Source organism: Crotalus tigris, unplaced genomic scaffold, assembly GCF_016545835.1.
Source record: "Crotalus tigris isolate CLP2741 ecotype Arizona unplaced genomic scaffold, ASM1654583v1 scf7180000024384.25900115:4084858, whole genome shotgun sequence".
In the NCBI taxonomy this organism is placed as follows: Eukaryota; Metazoa; Chordata; class Lepidosauria; order Squamata; family Viperidae; genus Crotalus; species Crotalus tigris.
Genome location: NW_024100554.1, coordinates 1238479 through 1266186, shown reverse-complemented (window position 1 = coordinate 1266186; position 27708 = coordinate 1238479). Strand labels below are relative to the sequence as shown.

The 27708-nt window shown below is 36.3% G+C and overlaps 1 protein-coding gene across 5 annotated transcripts in view; it reads right to left on the bottom strand.

Moving 5' to 3' along the window:
• The window catches only part of VPS13B (vacuolar protein sorting 13 homolog B), a 317155-nt gene that overhangs the window by 285234 nt on the left and 4213 nt on the right, over positions 1-27708 (bottom strand). For all 5 annotated transcript variants that reach the window (XR_005554918.1, XM_039328885.1, XM_039328881.1 and 2 more), the window contains exons 4-7: positions 6331-6448; positions 4745-4912; positions 3272-3453; positions 1959-2133 (exon numbers count right to left, since the gene is read on the bottom strand). Coding sequence is in view for 4 of the 5 variants with exons in the window: in XM_039328885.1 (XP_039184819.1) it covers positions 1959-2133; positions 3272-3453; positions 4745-4912; positions 6331-6448 (643 nt within the window). In the remaining variant the exon portion in view is untranslated. The remainder of the gene's footprint in view (positions 1-1958; positions 2134-3271; positions 3454-4744; positions 4913-6330; positions 6449-27708) is intronic.

The window sequence follows — 27708 nt, the reverse complement described above, 5'->3', positions numbered from 1 at the left end:
CAAAATTTATTAAAACGTTGTATTAAAATTATATATCAATTTAAATGGATAGATTTATCTGTTTTAATTTGGCAAATAGATTGTTTTTCAAAATACAGAAACATTAAATACAAGAACAAAACAAATGACATTCATAACTACATCCTATGTTCCAAAACCCCTTATTATCTGTACATTTTCTGATATCCTAGTTCTAGACATAAACTTATACTAATGTGGTATAATTGTAAAGATTGAATTAGGATTGTGCTGTGTATTGCCAAGACTCTTAATTGTGAAGACGTAACAATATTTTAAATAAATAAAGAAGTTTCATTAGCTATTAGTTGTCTTCCAAGCCTAATTCAAGATGTTCACACAAAGTTTTAAGCCTGACTTACTTTAAGGTCTTTCTATTCCCAAACTGTCTACTCTATACTTAGGTGCAATTCTTGTAGGCGCCAGCATAAATATATTGGACACAATCATCTCCTTGTTGTGGTATCCATATAATGGAATAACCTGCCATAGTTTAGAACATTTATTTTCACAGCCCTTCCAATGTCAGTATTTCAATTTTTATTTTCATAATAAAATATAAATAAATTTAATTCTATGTTAATGTTTTTATATGCCTTGCAAGTTATCAAGAGTTCTCTAAATAAATTAAGTAAATTCAGATATGTAAAAAGATTACATTGTGATCACTTTAAAATAGCAGAAAGACAAGTGCAATATTTTGTTTTTGTTTTCATTTAATCATGTCCGATTCTCAGAGACAAGTCCCTGCAGCTTTCTTGGCAAGGTTTTTCAGAAGTGATGTGCCACTGACTCCTCCCTAAGACTGAGAGAAAGTGACTGGCCCAAGGCCACCCAGATGTTTTTGTATTCAAGATAGAACTAGAATTCACAATCTCCTGTTTTCTAGCCTGATGCCTTAACTACTGGGTTGTCAGGACCCTAAGACTACTCAATCATTGGCCATAGGCAGTACTGTAAGAAATACCAAATAAATGATAAAATGGATTTTTTTATTATTGAAGAAAGCTGATTTTAATCATAAACATATACATAAATATCAACAAAAATAATCTAATCTAATCTACACATAATGTATGTATTTATCTCCTTTTCATTAAAAGATGACTAGCAACAAAGGAAAATATTTATAGCCCAGGGTTGAAATGAGGGGTCCTTGGTGCTCTCTGAACTTGCTTGTTTTCTTGCAGACATTACATTACCCAAACTAGGAAATATAATCAGTGCTAGGATACTGGGTACTGAAGCGCCTGCAAGAAAACAAACAAACTCAAACAGCACCAAGGACCCCTCAGAGATGACTAGTTACAGCAAGTTGTTAATGTTACTATGATTTCACATCACCTTTTGCATGATTACATATGATTGAGAAATAAAATAAGCAATCTATGTGTTCAGATTAAAAAGGAAATTCTATTAATACTAACATACATTAAACAAAGCGACCAAATATAATAGTAAATATAATTTAAGGTAATTTCTTCTCAACTGATTGTTACTGAATTATATAATAGGAAAATCTAAATCATCCCAATAGATTTATTCTACATATTCTTTTTTGTATCTTATTATAAAATATTAATGTGACTTTTTGAACCAGCCTAAGATCTCTGCAGGACTCAACAAGGTAGCAATTCAGTTTTAAATACTTTCATGGACTCAGTCGTGTTTCTTGAACAAGATGCCCATCTCATAAAAAATGTATTTCCACTACTTGTTTTTGAAAGATAAAATTGCTTTGAATAAAAATATTTCTCTGCAAGACATCATGAAATAGATTTTTCTATAAATCATGTCAAGTTATTGCTTAATATTTAAATCCTAATAAATAACAATGTTACAAAACATTCAGTTATGGGACATTCCATCCTAAAAATAGGCTCGTTGGAGTTTTATAAAAATGAACAGTCTGTTTCAAAGTCAGATTCTTTTTTTATTACCTGAGATATTACCCAAGATATCCTTGGTGTGACAAATAGGGTCTTCACTTTCTCCATCTTTAAAGTTACCAATTTCTCCATAATACAGTGATATTACAAGTTGCATTATACGGATAAACATAGGAAGCTGTTGATCAGTAATAGAAAGCTTCAGACTTTCAACTAAAGTATGAACCTGCAAGTACAGAGAAAAGCACATAATAAAACAATCAGATTCCAAAGCTCATGCTTAAGAAGCACCTGGGATTGTCTCTATCTTCTCATACAAAACAGCTTCAGAAACAAACAAATATAAACTTTTATTTTCATTAAAATAGATATAACAGATACAATTCTGAAAAAAATACTTTCTCTTTAATAGTTCTAATAGAGAATAGTTAAAGCTAGCACTAGCTCAAAAAAAAAATTAAAGTCCATGATCTAACCAATACCTTTAATAACTTGTTCTGAAGTATTTTGGATAATAAAGTACACATTCTAAATTGGAAAAGCTATTTGAGAGAATAAAGCTCAGAATTCCACAGAAAATGGCCATTACCTAAAAAAAATAATTTGTTGAGAGTGATCCAACATTTCTGAATATTAATCTTCAGTTCTACAGTCAAGCCTGTTTGAAATTTGTTATAGCTAATAAATTGAAGTTACACTGAACAGTTTTAAATGTCCCTTATGTTGAATTGGTAGCCTGCATTAGAAGACTGAAACCACATGCTACTGGATAAATTATGCACAAAACAACTGCTTATTACAGCATGTGGCATCAATAATACTAGTAAAATTAGCTGCACATAGGGATAGATGAATTACAACACACAAGCCCACATCTGGAAACAACTTCAACATAGATAAAGTTACGGAGCTTCCTCAGTTTTATATTAGAAATAGGATAAATTTCCAAAAATATATGCTGCTATTGACTGTTGGATTCAGCTGATGATGCTGGTTCCAAGATACATATTAAGATATGTCACCTTGAAATAAGATTAGAATAAAATACTTCATAACAAATATTCCAAACTCAAAACTATATGATTTTTTTTCTTTATATTTTTTCTATTAACTATAGTCATGACAATATCAAAAAAGAAATAAAATGTCCAGAATGTCATAGAGTATAACATCACTGTACAACATGGATGAAGTTAATACTTAACACGGAAATTCCTGAAACTTAAGTTCTGGTCATGGGTCAGAACACAATTCTCATATTTATTTATTTATTTGTTTCAGTATAAGTGTATCTCAAAAGACTTCAGTTATCTATTTTGGGCTTTTCAAGAATATATGACCCAATTATCAAGAAATCTACTTACTTTAATAATGGATGGCATCTTAGAATTAAGATTATCATAAGTGAAGTGCAAGCGAGTTCTAAATGAACACTTGTACAGCAGAGGATCTTGATAAAATTCAATTTTGCCACTAGCATTCCTTTTGTCTAGACAAACTGTACAATCAGAAAAGTTTATCACTTTCCTTAGTACCAAATCTGTTGCTATGAAAAGAAAGAAAAACAGCAAGACTAAATATTGTGCCTTAATAACAAAATAAATATTGTGTGCATATTTCTATTCTACTTAATATACAAAGAACCATACATGGTAAGACTGCATAAACTTTTTCAAAATAACAGCCAAACATTGATTGGGACATTAGAAATAATGCTTCAGAAAAGAGGTGCATGGGACAAAAAATATACAATAGATGGTACCAGCATGAAAGCTACATTTGCTTTAAAATAAATGCACAAATACTCTTGATGTATGAAATAACTCTCCTCCTTTCACATTAAAAATAACAACAAACATTCACTTTTGGAAAGGTTCTGGAAACCACACAGATTATGCTTCTTTGATATATAACAGAGTTGGAAGGGACCTTGGAGGTCTTCTAGTCCAACTCCCTGCTTAGGCAGGAAACCTATACCTTTTCAGACAAATGGTTGTCCAATCTCTTCTTTAAAACTTCCAATGTTGGAGTACCTACAACTTCTGGAGGCAAATTGTTCCACTGATTAATTGTTCTGTCAGAAAATTTCTCCTTAGTTCTAAGCTGGAGCTTTCCTTGATTAGTTTCCATCCATTGCTTCTCATTCTGCCTTCAATTGCTTTGGAGAAAAGCTGATTCCCCTCTTCTTTATGGCAGCCCTTTAGATATTGGAAAAACTGCTATCATGTCACCTGTAGTCCTTCTTTTCACTAAACTAGACATACCCAATTCCAGCAACAGTTCTTTATATCCCAGAATTTAACATACAAGTAAACACAAACAAATAACACCAGGGAGACTAAGTTTATGAGGAGTTCCCAAATACATCCTGCTGCTTGGTATCCAATTCAATAAGTCATTGCAGAAATCTGGAAGGCTCAACTCCCCCACTCCCTCAAAATATTGTGTTTCTTGTTCTAAGGACACAATAGGGAAGCACAAAAGGCTATCTCATCTGCACAACTAGCTGGTCTGATGTTTCATATGTGCAGGCAGAACTAATCATCTCTCTGGTAAGTAACATAGAGCCCATTCACCCTTATTAGTCAATAGAACAGCCATTTCCCAGTGCCTTTAACTGAAGACAGCTGAGCTGTTCCCCCCCCCTATATATTTTATTGATTTTTTTAAACATAAATCACTTAATAGTTGGTATACAGTGTGTTTTCTGGGTTTACATCGGTAAAGAAAAATCATTAACAATTGGTTTCTATAATCCATAATCCACATAGTACATTTAGTTGATTTTTAGTTGATTTTTTTTTAACCCTGGCAAAAAGCAATGATTTACAGATTACCTGATATATCCATAAAGGCTCGATCCCAAAATTCATCTACTGTGTAACATTCCGCAGAAGTAATATTAACCGAAAGAACAATATCATCCTCCACATATTTGAGTATGAGGTTATTAATGACAATGTTGACGTTGTTTATAACCCGCCAAATCAAACTTTGTACATAACCTAAGAAGGAAACATGAATATGGTCTGTTTGTTATTTAGGAACTCCACCAGCAAGCTGCTTAAAACAAAATAACTTTGCTTTTTTGGACAATCCAAAAAAAAGCTTTTAAATAAAACAAATGCAATCAACTTTTCTGGTCTTTTGATCTTCAGCATTGGTGGGATTCATATATGTGAACAATCGGTTCTCTGTGTGGATGCCGCTTTGGGAAGTCCATTTTGGACCTGGGCAACAAAAAATTAGCTACCGAAGTGGTGCGAACCAGCTGAATCCCACCACTGGTCTTCAGTAATTATAAATATCAAATGGAATGGGCATTCCCCACAAATCAGTAGATAATCATTTACCATTATCCAGTTTAAATATTATAACTTAATGCATAAGTGGCAAAAACTAGCAGACTATATTTAAAAGTATCCTGACAAATTCCTCTTTAGGATTACTGGTGTTTTACATAAATAACAACATAGATTTGCATTGCAATCTCCATTGCTAAGAAATACATCTTGCATAGATCTTCCTCTGTACACCCCAACTCATGTACCCTCTAATGCTGCAGAAAGAATGTTGAGAGACTGTGCTAGTGCCTTATTAGTAATTTATAACAATTACTATATTATCAAACTACAATTGTGCCAATATAACAATGACGATAAGCTTTATATTACTACAACAATGGCTCAGTAATTTGTAGGAGATGCTACAAAACTCTAGTAAGGAAGTGGGCATAGATTGCCTTTTAGACCAGAATTCCCCAATCTTTCTGGCTTTGCAGACCAGCAGAGGAGAGAGGGGATGGTTCCCTGCAAGCAATGGGCAAGTGTGCACGCATGCACATGCTCACTGCTCGTGCAAGTTCTGAATTGCTCAAAGCTCGATAGTGACCCATGGCCGGAGGGTTGGGGACCACTGTTTTAGCCAATTAACGTCCTAAAAGACTGATTTTTTTAAAAAAAATGAGTCTTTGCAATAGGTTGGTGCCTTAGAATTGCTTCATAAGTTCTCATTTAGCAACTGCTTTGTTTTATCACAATTACAATGGTGATAAAAAGTAATTTTACAACCAATCCTTGCACTTGTAATCTTCATACGTCTGCAAAACAAAGGAAAGCTGAAGTAAGATCATAAGCACAGTTGCACTTTCACCTCTTTGCTAAATAACAGAGTTGTAAATCCCAAATGTAGTAGTGAAACAAGCACTACTTGTACTATTTATAAGTCAATAACAAACAAAAATAGATCAACCACTGATTTCCCAAATTTATTTCTACTTAATTCTACTTAATAACAAAGCAGAAATTCCAAGGCAGTGACAAATGCTCCCACAAAACTTTCTGTTCAGATTTGGGAGATACGGTGATGGATCTCAAAAGGCCCACTACAAATGTCCAAATATAATATTTATATGGAAAATCACCTGGTGGCAAATCAGGGTCAGGAGAAGTCTGTTGAATTTTTCTTGGTTTCACTGTCGTTTTTGAAACTTCTGTAGTACTACGATTTGTTGAACTGGAACCACAACTTTCATGGTCATCCTAAAATATTTTTTAAAATTATTTGCTAAGGACAAGCAACAAAAGAAGTGCATACATTAGGTAGTTAGATCATTTTTGTGTCTTCTTTAATTGGAATTATTGATCTATTTGATTTATATGTCTGCTTTCAATTCAATAAGTATTTAAACAAAACAGAGAATTAGCTTAAAATATTACTTAGTTTAAATTAATACTAAAAAACATTAGTATTCAAAACCTTGCAAAGGAAAAATACCTAGTCTACTGTTCTAAGTGCAAAAAAAGTAAGAACTAAATGAACTCCAAAGCCAACACTTCATAGCAAAGGAATGATGCAGTGAAAGGTCCTCGTACGCATGCCAGAAAACAAATCTATGACAACTGGGACATCTTCAAAAGGTCCTCTGCTTGGAGATCACAATTGGCAGTCTGGTTCAGAAAAGGAAGCAATTGTTGAAATAGGGTAGACCCTAAACCACTTAGACTTAGGCCAACATTAAATTATGCTGAGTAAGCAATGGATTTTTCAGTTCAGGCAATAGTTAACAGCCCAGATGCCATATAGTATTTTGTGACAACTGCAACTTCCAAATATTTTCAAGGGTTGTCCCTTGAAGTAGTCAAAACTAGTTTGCACCGAAATATGGATAAGTGTTGCCAAATTTGACTGACTTAGAAATTATTGCACTGGTACTTGTAAATGTACTTCTTGCCCAAACATCCTCTGTAAATTTACTAATAGCTGAGGATCAAGAAACACTCTTAGATCATGACATCAATCAAAACTAGCATAAAACCATGTAAAATAATGTAGAAATAAGCTTGAGGAAACAATGGACAAGCTCTTAAGGGAAGAAAACAATAAAACTCTTTCCTAACCTGGCCTATCTCTAAACCAATCCAAATTGGCTGAACCTCAATCCCATTTAGTTTCCTACTGAAAGCAGCACTTCTGTTTCTGTTCTTCCTGATCTAGCCCATTATCAAATCTAAGCAATACTTTGTAGTAGTGACTATTCCCTTATAATTTGATGCAAAGAGTCATTAAATTCTTGTCATCCACAAACAAATAACATCAATTCCCCAGCAATTTACAGGTGCTGTAAATGTTGGTTCCCAGACTGATAAAGTTTCAAGAGATAGTTTCGTGAACAACCAGCTGCTAATTTTCCCAAAACCACTGAAGAAACCTGTTTACTAGTTCGTGGAAAAGCTGCATAGAAGGGATCAGACAATTTTCACCTAAATCGGTACCAAATTGAAAACAATTCACCTGTTGAAATTCTTATATTCCTACTCCTGGCACCACAATAAATCTTGCTAAAGAAAATTCTATGAGAATTATGTCTGAAAAAGAAATAGGCTAAAGACGTGGAAATAATTATCTGCCAAAGCCCAAAGTTAAACATACTTGATGCATTTACAGACTGCTGGAAGAATAAAAGGTGGCCATAAAGACAAATGACAGAATTTGAAATGCTCATACAAAACCAAAACTGTCTATTAGGACATATATGTAAATTACTATTAAAATAATAGCAAAACAGAAGAAGTAAAAGGTTTTATGATAAAGTAGATGCAAATTTTTAAAGAACTAATTACTATACATTACAACAATGGGAAGACTTATGGTGGAAAAAAAATCAATAAAATTTACCCTACCCTATAATTTAAGAGAAAATTGATAGAAAATGTTTACATTTGTACTTCCCCCCCGCTTCCATTCAATCATATCTGATTCTTGGATACTGCCCGAATAAGTCCCTATAGTTTTCTTGGCAAGGATTTTCAAAAATGGTTTGCCATTGCCTCCTTCCTAGAGCTGAGAAAAAGTGGAAGGACCAAGGTCATCCAGCTGGCTTTGTGCTTAAGGCAAGACAAGAACTCATGATGCCCCAGTTTCTAGCCTGATGCTTTAACTACTACAGCATACTGGTATGTATCTCTGTATAAATCACAACAACTGATAAATCTTAATCATAATCATAAAGTTGGAAGAGACCTTGGAGGTCATCTAGTCCAACCAAATGGCTGTCCAGTCTCTTCTTAAAAACCTCCAGTGTTGGAGCATTCACCACTTCTGGAGGCAGGTTGTTCCACTGATTAATTGTTCTAACTGTCAGGAAGTTTCTCCTTAGTTCTAGGTTGCTTCTCTCCTTGATTAGTTTCCACCCGTTGTTTCTTGTCCTGCCTTCAGATGCTTTGGAGAATAGCTTCACTCCCTCTTCTTTGTGGCAGCCCCTGAGATATTGGAACACTGCTATCATGTCCCCCCTCGTCCTTCTCTTTATTAAACTAGACATACCCAATTCCAGCAACCATTCCTTATAAGTTTTAGCCTCCAGTCCCCTAATCATCTTTGTTGCTCTTCTAGAGTCTGAACATCTTTTTTACATCGTGGTGACCAAACTGGATGCAGTATTCCAAGTGTGGTCTTACCAAGGCATTGTAGAGTGGCATTAATACTTCACGTGATCTTGATTCTATCCCTCTGTTAATGCAGCCTAACACTGTGTTGGCTTTTTTGGCAGCTGCAGCACATTGCTGGCTCATATTTAAGTGATTGTCCACTAGGACTCCGAGATCCCTCTCATAGTTACTACTATTGAGCAAGGTACCACCTACACTATACCTGTACATTTGGTTTTTCTTGCCTAAATGTAGAACCTTACTTTTTTCACCATTGAATTTCATTTTGTTAGATAGAGCCCAGTGTTCAAGTTTGTCCAGATCCTCCTGTATCTTAAGCCTGTCTTCTGAAGTGTTGGCTACTCCTGCCAGCTTGGTGTGGTCTGCAAATTTGATGAGTTCCCCATCTATCCCCTCGTCCAAATCATTGATGAAGATGTTGAAGAGCACTGGGCCTAGAACAGAGCCTGGGGCACTCCACTATACACTTCCCTCCATGTAGATGCAGTTCCACTGAGGACCACACGCTGAGTAAGGCCGGTCAGCCAGCTAGGAATCCATCTGGGGGTGATGCTGTCTAATCCACATTTTTCTATTTTATCAAATAGTAGGTTGTGATCTACTTTATCAAATGCCTTACTGAAGTCCAAGTAAATTATATCCACAGCATTCCTCTGATCCACTAATTCTGTCACTTGGTCAAAGAATACAATAAGATTTGTCTGGCATGATCTGTTTTTGACAAACCCATGTTGGCTTTTAGTAATAACTTTGTTTGCCTCTAGGTGTTCACTGATTCGTTGTTTATCTTTTCCAGAATCTATTGAGGTCAAGCTGATAGATCTGTAATTTCCTGGATCCATTTTTTTTCCTTTTTTAAAGATGGGAACTACACCAGCTTTTTTCCAATCCTCTGGTAGTTCCCCAGTGCTCCAGGATCTTTGAAAAAATTAGTTCAGTGGTTCTGAGATCACATCTGCCAGTTCCTTGAGAACCTTGGGGTGTAATCCATCTGGTCCTGGTGATTTGAACTCGTCTAGGCTGAACAGGTACTCATTTATCATTTTCTTGTCTATCTTATCTTGTGTTTCTATTCTGTTTTTTATGGCACTATTTTTGATAGGTTGGGTTTCCCTTTGTGTAAAGACAGATGCAAAAAAATGAGTTAAATAGTTCTGCTTTCTCCCTGTTGCTTGTCACCTTCTTGCCACTTTTCCCCACTAATCGACCAATCATTTCCTTAATTGTTTTCTTGTTTTTTACATGTTTAAAGAAGCTTTTTTTGTTATTTTTGTCTTTGGTTGCAAGCCTTAGTTCATTTTGAGCCTTAGCTTTCCTCACTTCATCTTTGCAGGCTCGGGCTATTTGCTGATATTCTGCCTTAGTTATGTGCCCCTCTTTCCACTTTTTATACTTGTCCTTTTTATCTTTCAATTTATCAGAGAGTTCTTTATGCAGCCGTGCTGGTTTCTTTTGAGAGCTGTTATTTTTCTTCTTTGCTGGTATTGTGCTAGACTGGGCTTTTTTTATCTCACTTTTATTATCTCACTTCTATGATAAATCATAGAATAATACATGTTGGAAACATTACAATACTAAAGCAACTTGTTATTCTATGTGGTAGTCATTAAAAACATTCAAAAGTATTGTAAAGAAATATACAGTATTATTCAAAGATATTTAAAAATAAAAAGTTGAGTTGAAACCTTCATTTTTTTTCCTCTAGCAATCTTTCCAGAACAAATAAATATTTTTTAAAAATCACAATTTATCAAAGTATGTGTTGACAGCCACAAAGACTAATTTGATCCAATTTGGGTAAGGAAGGAGGGTATGGGGTCCATGTGTGGAGGCAAGAACGGGTGGGATGGGAAAAGAAGGACAGTGAACATGCATATGTACAGACAAAGACAGGAAGTCAGAAAAGAGGTTACCAGATACATGCATACATGCATGTGTGCAACCACAAGAAGGCTAGGGAAGGAGGATGTCAGTGCATGTGAGCAAAGGGGGGAAGGAGGGTGTGGTACATACAAGTGAAGAAGTGCCAGGAAAAGTGGGGAAGACTTATATGCAACCTTCTCTGCTGGCTTTCCCATTGACTTTGCTGGCAGGAAAGATCACAAATGCTGGCAGGTAATCACATGACCGTGGGAAGCTGCAACTGGTCATAAGGTTGAACTGGTTGCCAACTGGCCAAATTTTGTTCATGTGACCAAGGGACAGTGCAAAACCCCAAACTTTAAGGGCCAGTCATTGTTTGGTCAGCACCATTGTAACTTTGAATGGTTGCTGAACAAATGAAAGGTCATAATTTGAGGACTATCTATAAGTCACTGACAGCTAGTTTGGTACCATGACTTAGAAAAGATTAGAAACCAAATACTGTATCCATGAGTTTTAGTCCTGCCTTACACACAAAACAAGCTCTCAGCCTTAGGAAGAAGGTAATGACAAAATTCTTCTGAAAAATGTTGCCATAAACTTTTTTTGTAATTGCCATGAGCTAAAATTGAGTCCACGGCAACAAACAAAAATCTAGGTGACTAGCCCTTTAGAATGGGTGGTTGCTTAAGAAGGTGATTCTGAAAAACATGATGATATATCTAACGTGCTTGTTTAGTGATGCAGAAAGAAAAGAAAATTATTTGAGAAAAATCCTGAAGCAACTTGTAGTATTGAGCATTATTTTTAACTCCTGGGATATTGCCTTATTGGCCATGATTCTCAAATTAAAGATGGAACCGAAGGATGAAAGGATGGTTATTCTACAAAGAAATTAAATCTTATAAAAATACTGTAAGGAATAAAAATACTGTAAGGTATTTACATTGATTCTTCAATCTGAGTAAGCTATTTGAGTTCCTAAAAAAGATGATATTACTCTCAAATCTATAATGACTAATATCCATAAGTTAATTCTATTACATTAAGTGTGATTTATAACCCAGAAAATATATATTTGATTGTAACCTGAAATCTGTTTTAAAACAGTACGATTTCAGATATAAATAGTTTAACAGTGTAGTTTGTTTTATTCTGTTGAAATATTTCTTCCTAAAAAGTAAAGCCTATCTAGATTTTAGCTCAAGTCCTAGTGGCCTCAAAGCCTATCCATGTGGTTTTCTTGGCCACAATACAGAAGTTGTTTGCCAATGACTTCTGGGATGTTTTTTCAACTTCCCAAACTACAGCCCTGATACTGTTTTGAGGTCCCCTATCCAAATACTAATTAGAACCAATCTCGTTTAGCTTCCAAGCCTAGCCAAGGTCAGCCAGGTGCTGCCACCTGCTGTTACATGTTTATTTTATTTCAATTATTTAACTAAGATTAGGCTGCTTTCCAGTTACAGTTAGAAAGTGATCCTATTAGTGCTAACACTGAACATACTTTTACTAGAATCATTATTTAGCAAAGTTGATTGTCATAAATGTATTGCATTATGCTTTAATATGTCTGTTACACAAAAAATTACACACACTAATTAGGCCGCAACACATCTGTAACTACATCCCCATGACCCACCAAGACAGCTGCACTCTTGTGGGACAACGACATTTAGGAATTCCTGACAAATGCATGAGATCCGGAGCTAAAGCATTATTGGTTGAGGGGATCTAACTACAGAATAAGCTCCCTCAGGAATGCAAGTGCTTGGAATTCAAGCAATGTTAAGACATATGGCAAAATCTACCTCTTTGATAAAAAAAATTCTCCATCAAGAGAAATAAATTTAAATTTGAAAAAATCTTTTACATTCTTTTCCACCAGTGGCTTTTAAAAATCAATAAAAGGTAACATGGACAGAAGCCTATCATGTAAATAAATATGTGGAAAAGAAGTATTACAGAAAATAAGAGAATGACATGACAGTTTTCTCTACAAAGAACTGCGTGAAATTACAGTTGAACAAGTTGGGAGAAAACTAAGCCATCAAATCAAGGACAGTTTAACTTGTCATTCTTTTTTTAAATAGCCTTGGTACTTCTCAGTTGTACATTGGGTCATACAGTGATCTACACAGATAAGCAAAGCATTTTATTTTCCAATGAAAATTCATTAAAAATAATTTATTATTTGGGAATTCCTAGTATTCTAATGTTTATATTACATCAGCATAATCTATGGCCCAGCAATGTGTTAAAATGATGCTGCACTTAAGAATTGCCTAATTATTCCTCAAAACACTAGAATTATCCAATTAAGGATAGTTAAGTACAATACCATTAGGGCTTCCTTATCAAAGAGGAAATAAATAAAATATATTTCATTAAACGGTAAAGTCACTGGTGGAACGCAGGCTGCAATAATATTTGCTTCCATTGCTTCTCCTCTGAAGCATGAATTTCCTTCCCACCAGCCTTAACTAGAGTTAACTGTTAAATCAGCAGCAACAGTATGCAGCATTAAGCTTATTTAGCTATAATTCAGCAATATAAATTGTTAAGACAGGACCAGGATCCTTTTTGTGATTCTGCTTTAAACCACGGTTTTAGATTCAGCATTCAGTGAAAGCCCTAAAGGCAGTTAACTGTTTTAAAATACAGAAATGGAAGCAGTGACAGATTTTAATTTCTTAGGTTCCAAGATCACTGCAGATGGCAACCGTAGCCATAAAATTAAAAGACACTTGCTCCTTGGGAGGAAAGCTATGGCAAACCTAGAGAGCATATTAAAAAGCAGAGACATCATCTTACCAACAAATATCTGTATAGCTAAAGCTATGGTTTTCCCAAGAGTAATGACTGGCTATGAGAGCTGAACTATAAAGAAGGCTAAGTGCCAAAGAATTGATGCTTATGAACTGTGATGTTGGAGAAGACTCGTGAGAGTCCCTTGAACTGCAAGGAGATCAAATTAGTCAATTCTAAAGGCAATCAACCCTGACTGTCCTCTGGAAGGACAGATACTGAAGATGAAGATCAAATACTTTGGCCACCAAATGACAAGAAAGGATTCATTAGAAAAGACTCTGATGTTGGGAAAGAAGGCAAAAGGAAAAGGGGATGCAGAGGATGAGATGGTTAGACAGTGTCATTTACACAATGAACATGAATTTGAGCAAACTCCAAGAGACAGTGGAGGACAGGGGGCCCTGGCATGCTGTGGTCTATGGGGTCACGAAGAATCAGACACGACTTTGCAACTGAACAACAAATGACAAATCACTAATGAACTTAGCAGCTCAAATATAATTATCAAAATATTTAAAAATAATTCAGCTAGTGAAACTAAATAACATTTCTGGAGTTTAGAGGTCATTAATTACTTGGCTGCTTACATTCATTATTGAACAAAAGCCTAAATTTCAGTTAGAATTTAGTGAACGTAAAATTCTGTTTTTTCCCTATTCAAGTATGTGGACCCCTGAAATCTATCCATAGATCCCAAGTTAACAAGCCCTGTAGTAGTAGTAGTAGTAGTAGTAGTAGTAGTAGTAGTAGTAGTAGTAGTAGTAGTAATAATAATAATAATAATAATAATAATAATAATAATAATAATAATATATAGCCTACAAGAAAGACCAAATGAAGAACAGAATAGAGGCATGGGAAGACAAAGCACTACATGGCCAATACATGAAAAAAATAGCTGGGAAAGCAGATAATAATAAAACCTGGCAATGGCTAAGAGCAGGAAAATTGAAGAAAGAGACCGAGGGACTAATTCTGGCTGCACAAGACCAAGCCTTAAGGACAAATGCATACAAAGTCAAAATTGAGAAGACAGCAAAAGACAGTAAGTGCCGCCTATGCAAAGAAGCTGAAGAAACAGTGGACCACTTGGTAAGCTGTTGCAAGAAGATTGCACAGACTGACTACAAGCAGCGGCATGACAAAGTAGCAACAATGGTGTATTGGAAGATCTGCAAAAAATATCATTTGCCTGTAAGCAAAAACTGGTGGGATCATAAAATAGAGAAAGTCATAGAAAATGATAAAATTAAACTGCTCTGGGACTTCAGAATTCAAACAGACAAGCACCTGCAACATAACACCCCAGATTTAACAATTGTCGATAAGAAAGACAAAAAAGTCTGGATAGTGGACGTGGCAGTGCCTGGAGACAGCAGAATAGACGAGAAAGAACTGGAGAAGATAACAAAATACAAAGACTACAAATAGAAATAGAAAGACTGTGGCAAAAGCAAGCAAGGGTAGTACCAATAGTAATAGGCTCCTTGGGTGCAATCCCAAAACAACTGGAGCACCACTTGAACACTATTGACATTGACAAATTCGCTATTAGTCAATTGCAAAAGGCGGCCTTACTAGGAACTGCTTCCATCCTGCGACGATATCTGTAATACCATCAAACATCCACATCTGCCTATCCCAGGTCCTGGGTAAGGACTCGATAGGTAGACAAAATGCCAAATCCAGTCTGAACATCTGGCTGACTGTGCGATAATCCATAATAATAATAATACCCCCAGTGAGGCACTACCTTGACGTGGTTGTGGGGCTTGTGTACTCTGAGGAAGATGAGAGCTATGCCAGAGGTTCAACCATACTGGACAGGTCTCATCAGAGGAGTCAGACAAAGAGTGTCTCTCCCATAAAAAATATGGTGAGACGTAAATTGCAGAATGCCATACCAGCTCGGACGTCGCCCGGGTTAACAAGGTCTGCGCTAGATATTGGAGTTCCTGGATATCTGGTGAAAAATGGGTTACAGGACTCAGGACTGTTGGCTGAGCAACCAGGGCCAGCAGCTGCAGAACTACTGGAAGAAAAGGTGTTTACCTGTCGCAGATACACAGTGATTGAAAACAAATAAATAATGATCTGTTACTACAGATCAAGTCCAACAAGACGAGGATATCTAAAACGAATGCACCAGTCCTGGAAAGAACAACATCCAGAATCAGAAATAACAGAACAGAGACTAGCAGATCAACGCCGATTTATAACACGAAATAAAGTATTCACAGAAACAGAATTGGACGAACTGCAAAGATTTACCCAGGGCAAAGAAATCAAAGCCTTACCAGAAGTAATCCAGAATGTAGAGGCAAACCAGGGGGAGTTGGCAGTGAAGGAATCTAGCAGAGATATACAACTGTTCTCATTTGGAAACCAGGCACCTCTACCTCAGGAAGAACAAAACACTCTAACTAAAGAAATAAAAGAATTGAAACAAAGAATAACTGAGCATCTAGAACAGCACAAAAACAACAGAATAAGGCTACCTGCATTGAAGCTTGTTCCAAAGAAACAGCTAGCACAAGCATTAAAAGATGCAAATATTGCAATATCAAGTATAAGCACCAATTCACTGCAAGAAACAAACCAACTAATGTACAGCACAGCTGCAGTTATAACTGAATACCTGGGATGCAAAATCAACAAAGAAGAAAAACAAACAAACAGTGCACCACAAAAATGGAAGGTTAGACTAGAAAATAAGATCAGCAAGTTAAGATCACATGCAAGCAAGCTAGAACAGATGAAAGAAAAGAAGCTGAAGAACAAGAAGACCAAAGAATACCTAATCAAGAAATACCACTTAGAAACAAGGAAGATCAAGGAAGCACTGGAAATAATAAAGCAACAAATAACAGCTATAGCCAGGAAAATCAGTAGATATGAAGCTCGAATTGCAAACTATAGGCAGAACCTCCAATTTCAATCCAATCAGAAACGTTTCTACCAATCCATCAATGGAGAAACTGCAAGAATCAGTCAGTACCTGACAAGGAAGAAACAGTGCAGTTCTGGAAGCAGATATGGGATAACCCAAAGAAATACAACAAGGATGCGGCTTGGTTAAAAGAGGTGGATGCAAATAAAACAGAAGTTGAAATGAAAGAACTAGTAATAACAACAAAAATGGTAGAAAAAAGAGCAAAGAAAATCAAAAATTGGTCAGCACCAGGTGAAGATGAACTGCATGGGTTTTGGTTGAAACATCTAACTGTTATACACCCACTCATTGCCAAGCAGTTCAACAATATACTACAAGGAGGAGAAATTGAAAAGTGGCTAACAACTGGGAAAACCTACCTAATAATAAAAAATCCAGCAAAAGGGGCAACACCAGGCAACTACAGGCCAATTACCTGCTTACCAACAACTTTCAAATTACTAACTGGTGTGGTAGCTGATGCAGTACAACAGCATCTAGTTGAAAACAATCTCTTTCCACCTGAGCAGAAAGGAAACCGCCCCAATAGCAGAGGAACAAAAGATCAACTCCTAATAGACAAAATGATCTTGGAAAACTGCAAGAGAAGGAAGACCAACCTGAATGTGGCATGGATTGACTACAAAAAGGCATTTGACTCTCTGCCACATGATTGGATAATCAAGTGCCTAGAAATAACAGGAGTCAGTAGAAACATCAGAAAATTTGTGCAAAGATCGATGGCACAATGGAAGACACAGTTGCAGATCAATGGTGAGAGCTGGGAGAGGTTAATATCAAGAGAGGAATATTTCAAGGAGATTCATTATCACCATTACTATTTGTTATTGCACTGTTTCCTCTGTCAACAATACTGAATAACTCAGGACATGGCTATCAAACATCAAAAACATCTGCCAGACTATCCCACCTCCTTTATATGGATGATCTGAAGCTGTATGGAAAAACATCATCTGAAATAGAATCGCTGCTCAACACTGTCCGTATATATAGCCAAGATATTGTAATGGAGTTTGGCTTGGACAAATGTGCCACACTTACTATCAAACAAGGAAAAATAGTGAAAACTGAAGGAATCAAGATGCCCCACGAAAATAACATTAAGAGTCTGGATGAGGAAGAGTACTACAAATACTTGGGTATCCTTCAAGCTGACAACATCAAGCACACTGAAGTCAAGAAAAAGATTAGAGGTGAATACATCAAGAGAGTGAAGAAGATCTTAAAGTCCAAACTCAATGGAGGAAATACCATAAAGGCAATCAACACCTGGGCAATCCCAGTCATTAGGTACACAGCTGGAATAGTGGACTGGACTCAAGCAGAACTAAAAGCAATGGATAGGCAGACCAGAAAAATAATGACAATGAATCATGCCCTTCATCCACGCAGTGACATTGATAGACTTTATCTATCAAGGCAAATAGGTGGGCGTGGAATGCTACAAGTACATCAGATGGTTGAAGAAGAAAAAATGGCTTTGGAAGAATATCTGAAGAACAATGATGAAGATGCACTGAAATTAGTATATCAGGAAGGCTTACTAACTACTGGAGAGACCAAACTGGCCTACAAGAAAGACCAAATGAAGAACAGAATAGAGGCATGGGAAGACAAAGCACTACATGGCCAATACATGAAAAAAATAGCTGGGAAAGCAGATAATAATAAAACCTGGCAATGGCTAAGAGCAGGAAAATTGAAGAAAGAGACCGAGGGACTAATTCTGGCTGCACAAGACCAAGCCTTAAGGACAAATGCATACAAAGTCAAAATTGAGAAGACAGCAACAGACAGTAAGTGCCGCCTATGCAAAGAAGCTGAAGAAACAGTGGACCACTTGGTAAGCTGTTGCAAGAAGATTGCACAGACTGATTACAAGCAGCGGCATGACAAAGTAGCAACAATGGTGCATTGGAAGATCTGCAAAAAATATCATTTGCCTGTAAGCAAAAACTGGTGGGATCATAAAATAGAGAAAGTCATAGAAAATGATAAAATTAAACTGCTCTGGGACTTCAGAATTCAAACAGACAAGCACCTGCAACATAACACCCCAGACTTAACAATTGTCGATAAGAAAGACAAAAAAGTCTGGATAGTGGACGTGGCAGTGCCTGGAGACAGCAGAATAGACGAGAAAGAACTGGAGAAGATAACAAAATACAAAGACCTACAAATAGAAATAGAAAGACTGTGGCAAAAGCAAGCAAGGGTAGTACCAATAGTAATAGGCTCCTTGGGTGCAATCCCAAAACAACTGGAGCACCACTTGAACACCATTGGCATTGACAAATTCGCTATTAGTCAATTGCAAAAGGCGGCCTTATTAGGAACTGCTTCCATCCTGCGACGATATCTGTAATACCATCAAACATCCACATCTGCCTATCCCAGGTCCTGGGTAAGGACTCGATAGGTAGACAAAATGCCAAATCCAGTCTGAACATCTGGCTGACTGTGCGATGATCGATAATAATAATAATAATAATAATAATAATAATAATAATAATAATAATAATAATAATAATATAAAGTTGGAAGGGACCTTGGAGGTCATCAAGTCCAATCCCCTGCTCAGACTGGTAACCCTATAAATGATGCTCCTGACAGTAAGGAATGGAGAAACTTTATTGAGTCACTTGTTGGATCATGGAAGAGCAATCTTCAAATTTTAATTAGCCAAAACAAAAGAAAGCAAAGAAACACCACACAATTCACCTCAAGGGAACTAATTATATACCTGCAGTACTAAAGTGGTATTTTTAGTTCACCATATTTTAAACATGATAAAAACATAAAACAGAATAGTTGACTTCGAAATTCCTCTGGTGATTGTCACACTTAAAGTGAAAACATTTACAGTATATGCTGTACTGTACTTTGCTATTAGTACAGGTATCCTAGCAATACAATCTTTGTTTAGTAGGCTAAACAAGTAATTTAAATCAGATCATGCCGAATATATTAAGGCATAAGACTTGCTTAAAAATTAACATAGCCAAAATATATTGGTCTAAGAGTCCTGAAGGCTTTCCTTTATCTGCTTTCATGCTGCTATTAAGATATGTAATTTCCTCACTTTTAAAAGTGAAGTCATATTCCTGCAAAATTTAATTTTCACATGTGTTTCAAATTTTGTCTGTAGAGACCTAAGCATATAATTATACTTTGAATTGTTTTTTTCTTTTTCCTCCTTTAATTTTGTTTGGTTTCTGCTGTTGATTTTGTTTGTTTTTCTTTTCTTGGATCATATTTTATGCCACTTTTAGTTGTCTACTGTAAATCTATTCTAAAAGACAATCTTCTTTCTTCTATAGAACGTTCTACACATTCTTTTTTTTATAAATATTTTATTAATTTTCTAATTTTACAATCATGAGTACTTAATAAACAATGTGTTGTCTGGATCTATTGGTAATTCAGTGGTACATATTAACATTCTCAGTCTAGTTCCAATACTACACCATCCAGTGCTTCCTTGGTCCTCTCTCCTTTTGGTGGTATGCATTTTTCCACATTGGGCAAATACAATTCTTGTTAATGTTAATACATATCAATTAAATATAGACATCTTCATCACATTTTTCTGGTATTATACATAATATCTATACTGTCAGTTTATAATATCTTTTCTAGCCAGAACATATCTCAATTGTATTTGTACTTAAGATAAGATAACCTTTATTGTCATTTTTTTCCTGTGGGCACAACAGCACATATCCAAAATGAACTTTAGTTGCCCGCTCTCAAAGTGATACACATACATGATACACACCTAAACATACTATGAACAACATATGTATAAACCCACACCCTTACATATACGTAGCAAATAAATATTAATAATAATAATAGTAAAGTTGGAAGGGACCTTGGAGGTCATCTAGTCCAACCCCCTGCTTAGGCAGGAAACCCTATACCATTTCAGACAAATGGCTGTCCAGTCTCTTCTTGAAAACTTCCAGTGTTGGAGCATTCACTGCTTCTGGAGGCAGGTTGTTCCACTGATTAATTGTTCTAACTGTCAGGAAGTTTCTCCTTAGTTCTAGGTTGCTTCTCTCCTTGCTTAGTTTCCACCCATTGTTTCTTGTCCTGCCTTCATGCGCCTTGGAAAATAGCTTGACTCCCTCTTCTTTGTGGCAGCCCCTGAGATATTGGAACACTGCTATCATGTCCCCCCTTGTCCTTCTCTTCACTAAATTAGACATACCCAATTCCAGCAGCCGTTCCTTATATGCTTTAGCCTCCAGTCCCCTAATCATCTTTGTTGCTCTTCTCTGTATTCTTTCTAGAGTCTGAACATCTTTTTTGCATCGCAGTGACCAAAACTGGAAGCAGTATTCCAAGTGTGGCCTTACCAAGGCATTGTAGAGTGGTATTAATACTTCATGTGATCTTGATTCTATCCCTCTGTTAATGCAGCCTAGCACTGTGTTGGCCTTTTTGGCAGCTGCAGCACACTGCTGGCTCATATTTAGGTGATTGTCCACTAGGACTCCGAGGTCCCTCTCACACTTACTACTATTGAGCAAGGTACCACCTATACTATACGTGTACATTTGGTTTTTCTTGTCTAAATGTAGAACCTTGCTTTTTTCACCATTGAATTTCATTTTGTTAGATAGTGCCCAGTGTTCAAATTTGTTCAGATCCTTCTGTATCTTAAGCCTGTCTTCTGGAGTGTTGGCTATTCCTGCCAGCTTGGTGTTGTCTGCAAATTTAATGAGTTCCCCATCTATCCCCCCATCCAAATAATTGATATAGATGTTGAAGAGCACTGGGCCCAGAACAGAGCCCTGGGACACCCCACTACACACTTCCCTTCATGTAGATGCAGTTCCATTGAGGACCACACACTGAGTACGGCCGGTCAGCCAGCTACGGATCTATCTGGTGGTGATGCTGTCTACCCCACATTTTTCTATCTTGTCAAGTAGTAGGTTGTGATCTACTTTATCAAATGCCTTACTGAAGTCCAAGTAAATTATGTCCACAGCATTCCTCTGATCCACTAATTTTGTCACTTGGTCAAAGAATGCAATAATATTTGTCTGGCATGATCTATTTTTGACAAACCCATGTTTGCTTTTAGTAATGACTTTGTTTGCCTCTAGGTGTTCGTTGATTCGTTGTTTGATTATCTTTTCCAGGATCTTCCCAGGTATTGAGGTCAGGCTGATAGGTCTGTAATTTCCTGGATCCATTTTTTTTCCTTTTTTGTAGATGGGAACTACATCAGCTCTTTTCCAGTCCTCTCGTAGTTCCCCTGTGCTCCAGGATCTTTGAAAAATATAGTTCAGTGGTTCTGAGATCACATCTGCCAGTTCCTTAAGAACCTTGGGGTATAATCCATCTTGTCCTGGCAATTTGAACTCGTCTAGGCTGGACAGGTGCTCACTTACCATTTTCTTGCCTATCTTAACTTGTGTTTCTATTCTGTTTTTTATGGCACTATTTTTGATAGGTTGGTCTGTTTTTTCCTTTTGTGTGAAGACAGGTGCAAAAAACGAGTTAAATAGTTCTGCTTTCTCCCTGTTGCTTGTCACCGTCTTGCCACTTTCACCCACTAATGGACCAATCGTTTCCTTCACTTTTTTCTTGTTTTTTACATATTAACTATTGTCCGTCTTGAATATATAACAAAAGGAGAAAGCTTGAGAGTTCACAAGGTTAATGCTGTATGGAATGAAACTATGGCTGAATCTGGATGTTCTGCTACAGATACCACGAAGCCGCCTTCCAGAAGGTAACAGGGAAAACAGGTCATGAAGACGATGTGTAGTGTCCCAGATAATCTTACAGACCCTGCTCAAGCAACGCTTCTGTGTCCTGGATGGGAGGGAGGGAACTGCCAATGATCTTTTTGGCCACCACTCTCTGCACTGCCTTCCTGTCTGAAGCAGTGATGCTTCCAAACCAGACTGTGATGCTGTATGACAGGATGTTCTTGATCGTCCCCCTGTAGAAAGTGATCAGGACAGGGGAAGGAAGATGTGCTTTTCTCATGTGACACAGAAAATGCAAACAATATCCTGTTTTTCCCATTTTTAAAAGTTTAATTTCCCATCAATGTTAAAAATATCTCTATCGCTTATAATTTTCTCATAATAAATTATATTTGGGTAACCAAAAGCTTCCATTATTCAAACCCTTCTAAAATTTTCATATTTCCCATCTCATAACAAGGTATAATATTTTAGTTACAAATCCTATCCTAATTATACTTTTATTTCTAATAGTTATCTATTTTCTTAACCATAATCAAACATCTGTTTAATAGTATAAATATCCCATCTAATAGATCAAAATCTCTATATTCTTCAGTGTTACTCTAGCTTTCTTCCTTTGCCAAATAACTTTCCAAGTCAGCGCATTTGAATCATCAAGTAATTCTTCCTCTGTTTTTGTATATATTGTTTGGAATCAGGAAGAGAATTTGATTGAAATATTCTTGGAAGAACGCTCAACTCATTTATATTCATTAAACAGCCTCCATCCTTCTCCTTCAGTTTTTCTTTTCTTATTTGTTAATATTCAGCATTTCTCCTAACAGCTTTATCATCTGTTCGATCAGCTCTTCTTCCTTATCCTCAAATGTATTCTAAGATCTTGACAAGTAAGATATTTTTTCCGTTTCCGATGTTATCACTGCTAATTTTTCATTTGTCTGTTTCTTTCTGTTAATTCCTTCCTTTAGGTCCTCCAACTATGGATCCATTTCTTCTAATTTTCGTTCTGTTTTCTGGATTACTAGTTCCTTCTTTGTAGTTATTGTCTGGATTTGTAAGTTTGAGTTAGAAAATTCTTTTATCTCATTTGCATTATTTTTAGTCTCATCATGAAATAAAACAATTATCTCTTGGATTGATTTCAACATAGAAAGAATTTCTTTCTCAGATTCATTAACATTTTCTTGCTGGTATATCAAGCTGGGGGCTTCGGAGTCAAGTCTTTCCCCCGCCGGTTTGGAGGACTTCCTTGGATCCAGCGGAAGGGTCCCTCCACGATCAACAAGGGTCGCCTCCTTCTTCATCGCCTCTCTTGGGCGATTTTCAATCCTTTTTAGAGTCTCCAGCGGGGCAAAATCAAACGTGGAAGACAGAGCCCTGTCTTCCTGCAGCCATCACACCACAACGCCTAACTGGAAGTCCTTGAATGTTCTACACATTCTTGATATACATCTGATTAATCCTTTTCTTTCATCTGAAAACATTCTCCACCTATAATGTTTTGATCATTGTTATTTTCGAAATTTAAGTTTACTGGCTTACACGTTCTATGAGTACCTTGAAACGGAAAACATAGATTCTGTTTTTAAAGTTTACTTTTTCCTGCTTTTTAAATGTTCTTAGAAGAATTAATGTTTTAGATAACTCTGTCATTTATTCAAAGAATTTTGGTTATTGGATAGAGTAGAATAAAATAAATAGCACTTCCGTCTTGAGAAAAATAGCACTGCAGTCAATGCTTTTTTTCCGTCTCCAAGTAATTCCTTTTAAAGTGTTTATAGTTATATTTGATATATGTCCTGTTAGTAACAGAAATTAGTCCATATAGGAAGATGGGCTTTTTTTTTCCAGCAGTACACTACAAAAACTACTTGATGGATTATGGCATTATTTTGATTGGATTTAAAGTGGATGCTTTTTGTCTTTTAATTTTTAATAATTGCCTATTATAAAATTGTCACATTGTATAATGAGAAACTATACATATACAAAAAGCAATTTATAAATATATTCATTATATTTTTGCAGTATCTACTTACTATTTTCAACATGATTTTCAGCACAATACTACTAATCAAGATAAAATATAAGGATTAAAAATGTAACAGTTTATAGATAAAAAACTAATCAGATATATAATCTACAATAACTAACATCAATACAGATTTGATCAGATGGCATACTCACATCAGGGCAAGGAGCTATATATCACCTAAATGCACAAATTATTTTAAAATGTACAATCTATTAATAGGATATATATATATATATATATATATATATATATATATATATATATATATATATATATATATATATATATATATATGTTTTCTGAGGTTTTCGCGGTATTTGTATATAGGTCTTTGGTTGTTCGGGTTTTCTCCCGCGTAAAATTGGAAGTGTCTTGGCAACGTTTCGACGAAGTCACATTCGTCATCTTCAGGCTGGTGTTTTTAGCTTCTTGCTTTGAGCAGCAATGTGTGGTTTTAGCTGTTTCTTCCTTTTAACTGCCAGTGAGGGTATGAACTGATTGGATGGGAGCTTGGCTGTGTTCTGATTGGGTGGAGGTGTGTTCTGAATGGTTAGGGGCTTGGCTGTGCTCTGATTGGCTGGGGGAGTGTTCTGTTTGGTTGTGCTCAGGTTAGTCTGAGTTGCAGAGGGGTTTAAGATTTTGGGGTTAGGGAGTCGTTTGTCAATAAGGGCAGGTTTCCAAATGGCTGGTAGGCGGGAGGTATCATCTCGCTTGTTCATGCTGTGTGGGCGTTTTTCTATCTCGATGGCTTCTCTGATTATTCTGTTATTAAAATGTTCACTTTTGGCAATGGTTCTGGTATTTTTAAAGTCAATTTCATGTCCTGTGGCTTTAAGGTGTTGGACCAGGGAAGATGTTGGTTCCTCTTTTTTGACTGAGTTCTTATGTTCTTCAATGCGTGCACTTATTCTTCTGTTGGTTTGTCCGATGTATGTGGTGGGACAAGTGGTGCATGGGATTTCGTATACTCCTTGATTTTCTAATTCAATTTTATCTTTGGGGTTTCTAAGGATGGTGGATATTTTTCTGTTTGTGCAGAATGCTGTTTTGATGTTGTGTTTATGGAGGATCTTACTGATTCTGTCTGTGGTGCCTTTTATGTATGGGAGGAGGGCTTTGCCGTTTTCTTGTTCTTTGTCTTGGATTTTGGTGGGGGTTTCTTTTTGGATTAGGTTTGTAATCTTATTTCTATGGAATCCATTGGATGTTAGTACATTGGTGAGAGTGTGTAGTTCGGGTTTTAGGTGTTGTTCGTCAGCTAAGCGTTTTGTTCTGGAGATGAGTGTCTTGGCTACAGAGTTGATCTGTGCTGGGTGGTGGTGTGAGAGAGCGTGCAGATAGCGGTTTGTGTGTGTTTTCTTCTGGTAGATGGTGTGTCCTAGGGAGCCATTGGATTTCTTGTAGACTAAGACATCCAGGAAGGGAAGTTGGTTGTTAGCTTCTGTTTCCATGGTGAACTGTATTTTGGGGTGTAGGCTGTTGAGGTGTGTGAGGAAGTTGTCCAGTTTTTCTTTCCCATGTGGCCAGATTATGAAGGTGTCGTCTACATATCTGAGCCAGAGTTTGGGTTTGTGATCCGATTTTTCTAGAGCTTGGGTTTCAAAGTGTTCCATGTAGAGGTTGGCAATGACAGGTGAGAGGGGTGATCCCATGGGTGCTCCTTCTAAAACCACACATTGCTGCTCAAAGCAAGAAGCTAAAAACACCAGCCTGAAGATGACGAATGTGACTTCGTCGAAACGTTGCCAAGACACTTCCAATTTTACGCGGGAGAAAACCCGAACAACCAAAGACCTATATATATATATATATATATAGCTCTTAAAGATATATATGGCACAGTTTAGAAAGAAAGGTTGGAAGCTAATTACCTAGATTCCTTAAGCTTCTAAATATAGGTATAGAAAAGAAAAAATGATTGCAAAAAATATAAATGAAAGCTAAGATAAATCCTATCATTGGCACAAGTCCAAATGTTATTCTCCATGGGTCCACATGCTATGGAATAATTTGTCCAAATGTCAGTTGTAATTTTCAAAATGCCTTTCTTGCCATAGATTCTTAAACATCTGTAACAAATACTTGTTTTGAGAGCGCTTTACATTTGTGACATCTGACCTTTTGCTATATGCCCCACAAAATTCAAGTTTCAAATACCACGCAAGCAGGAAACCTGATCATTCCAGCAGTAGCCATCTGCATGGTCCAATATCAAATATTAGTTCTGGGTTGCACAATGTCATGTGTTACAAATCTGTTTCTGCAGCTTCTATAATTAGTTGTAATTTGCTGCTTCTAAAATGTGTTTCTTATGGGACATCTGGCCTCAAAACTTCTACCTTAGCACTGAAAAAAAATACTTAGTGTTCTGGATGTTTTATTTTTTAAAAATATAAAGCAATACATGGGTGGCATAACTAGGACCAGGCTTCTTTAAAAAAAAAGATTCGCATTATAGTATATATACAAAAAAAATATCAACAACATATTAAGAAGAATAACGCTGCACTTCTGCATACTTTATCTTGAGAAAAATAGCACGCAGTCAATGCTTTTTTTCAATAAACATAGACTACGCAGCAATGACCACAATCTGCACAGAATTCCCTTGTAAAGGGGTCAATCCACTCTTTCTAAACATTAATTTTGTTATTTTTGTCTTGAGAATACAGTACTTAAAAGGGAAAAAAGAAAGTTCTAACAAATTGGTAATTAAAGGAAAAGTATATGTGAGAGAGAGGAATGATAATCCAGAGTTCAATTGCTGATTTAGAATATTACAAAATATGTAGAACAAGGTCCATCTTCATCCTCTTTTTCTGTCCCCAACAATAGCCAGCTACTGGATCACAACAAAGCATGAGTTATGGCCTTTTAGCCCTAGCATCTGGATTTAAGTTTTATACCTCATTGAAACTTCTTGCTCAAATGCGAAAACAAAGAACTGACTCTTTGGCCAGAAATAATAGATGTATCATCTATAAATTAAAGAAAAATCTTATAAAAGCAGTTTATAAATTTTAGGGCAGTAAATTCCATTTAGTAGTTAGTAGACTATGTCTAACTATTAGACATTTTTCATTAATTTACTCCCTTCAGTCTCTGCAAATATGATGTGTGTGGGCACGGAACTAGAAGATGATTCAGAATACACTCCTTAAGGAAACGTTGGGCCAGGAGTAGCAAATCTTTAAAATTAAGTGCTGTTAGTCCTCCACCTATGACTGGTCACTTAGCCCCATCCCCCTGCCTTATGGTCACATCATCACATTTTGGGCATTCAGAACCTGTCCACATTTATGACAGTTTGCAGCATCCTGTGGTCCTCTGACCGCAATTTATAATGATCTTTGTCAAAAACCAGTAAGCGTTTCTAACAAAGTGTTTACTTCATTTTTTGCAAACAAACAAAATGGCCATTAGGTAAAAAGGGTTCTCTTAACATAAAATCAGGTCC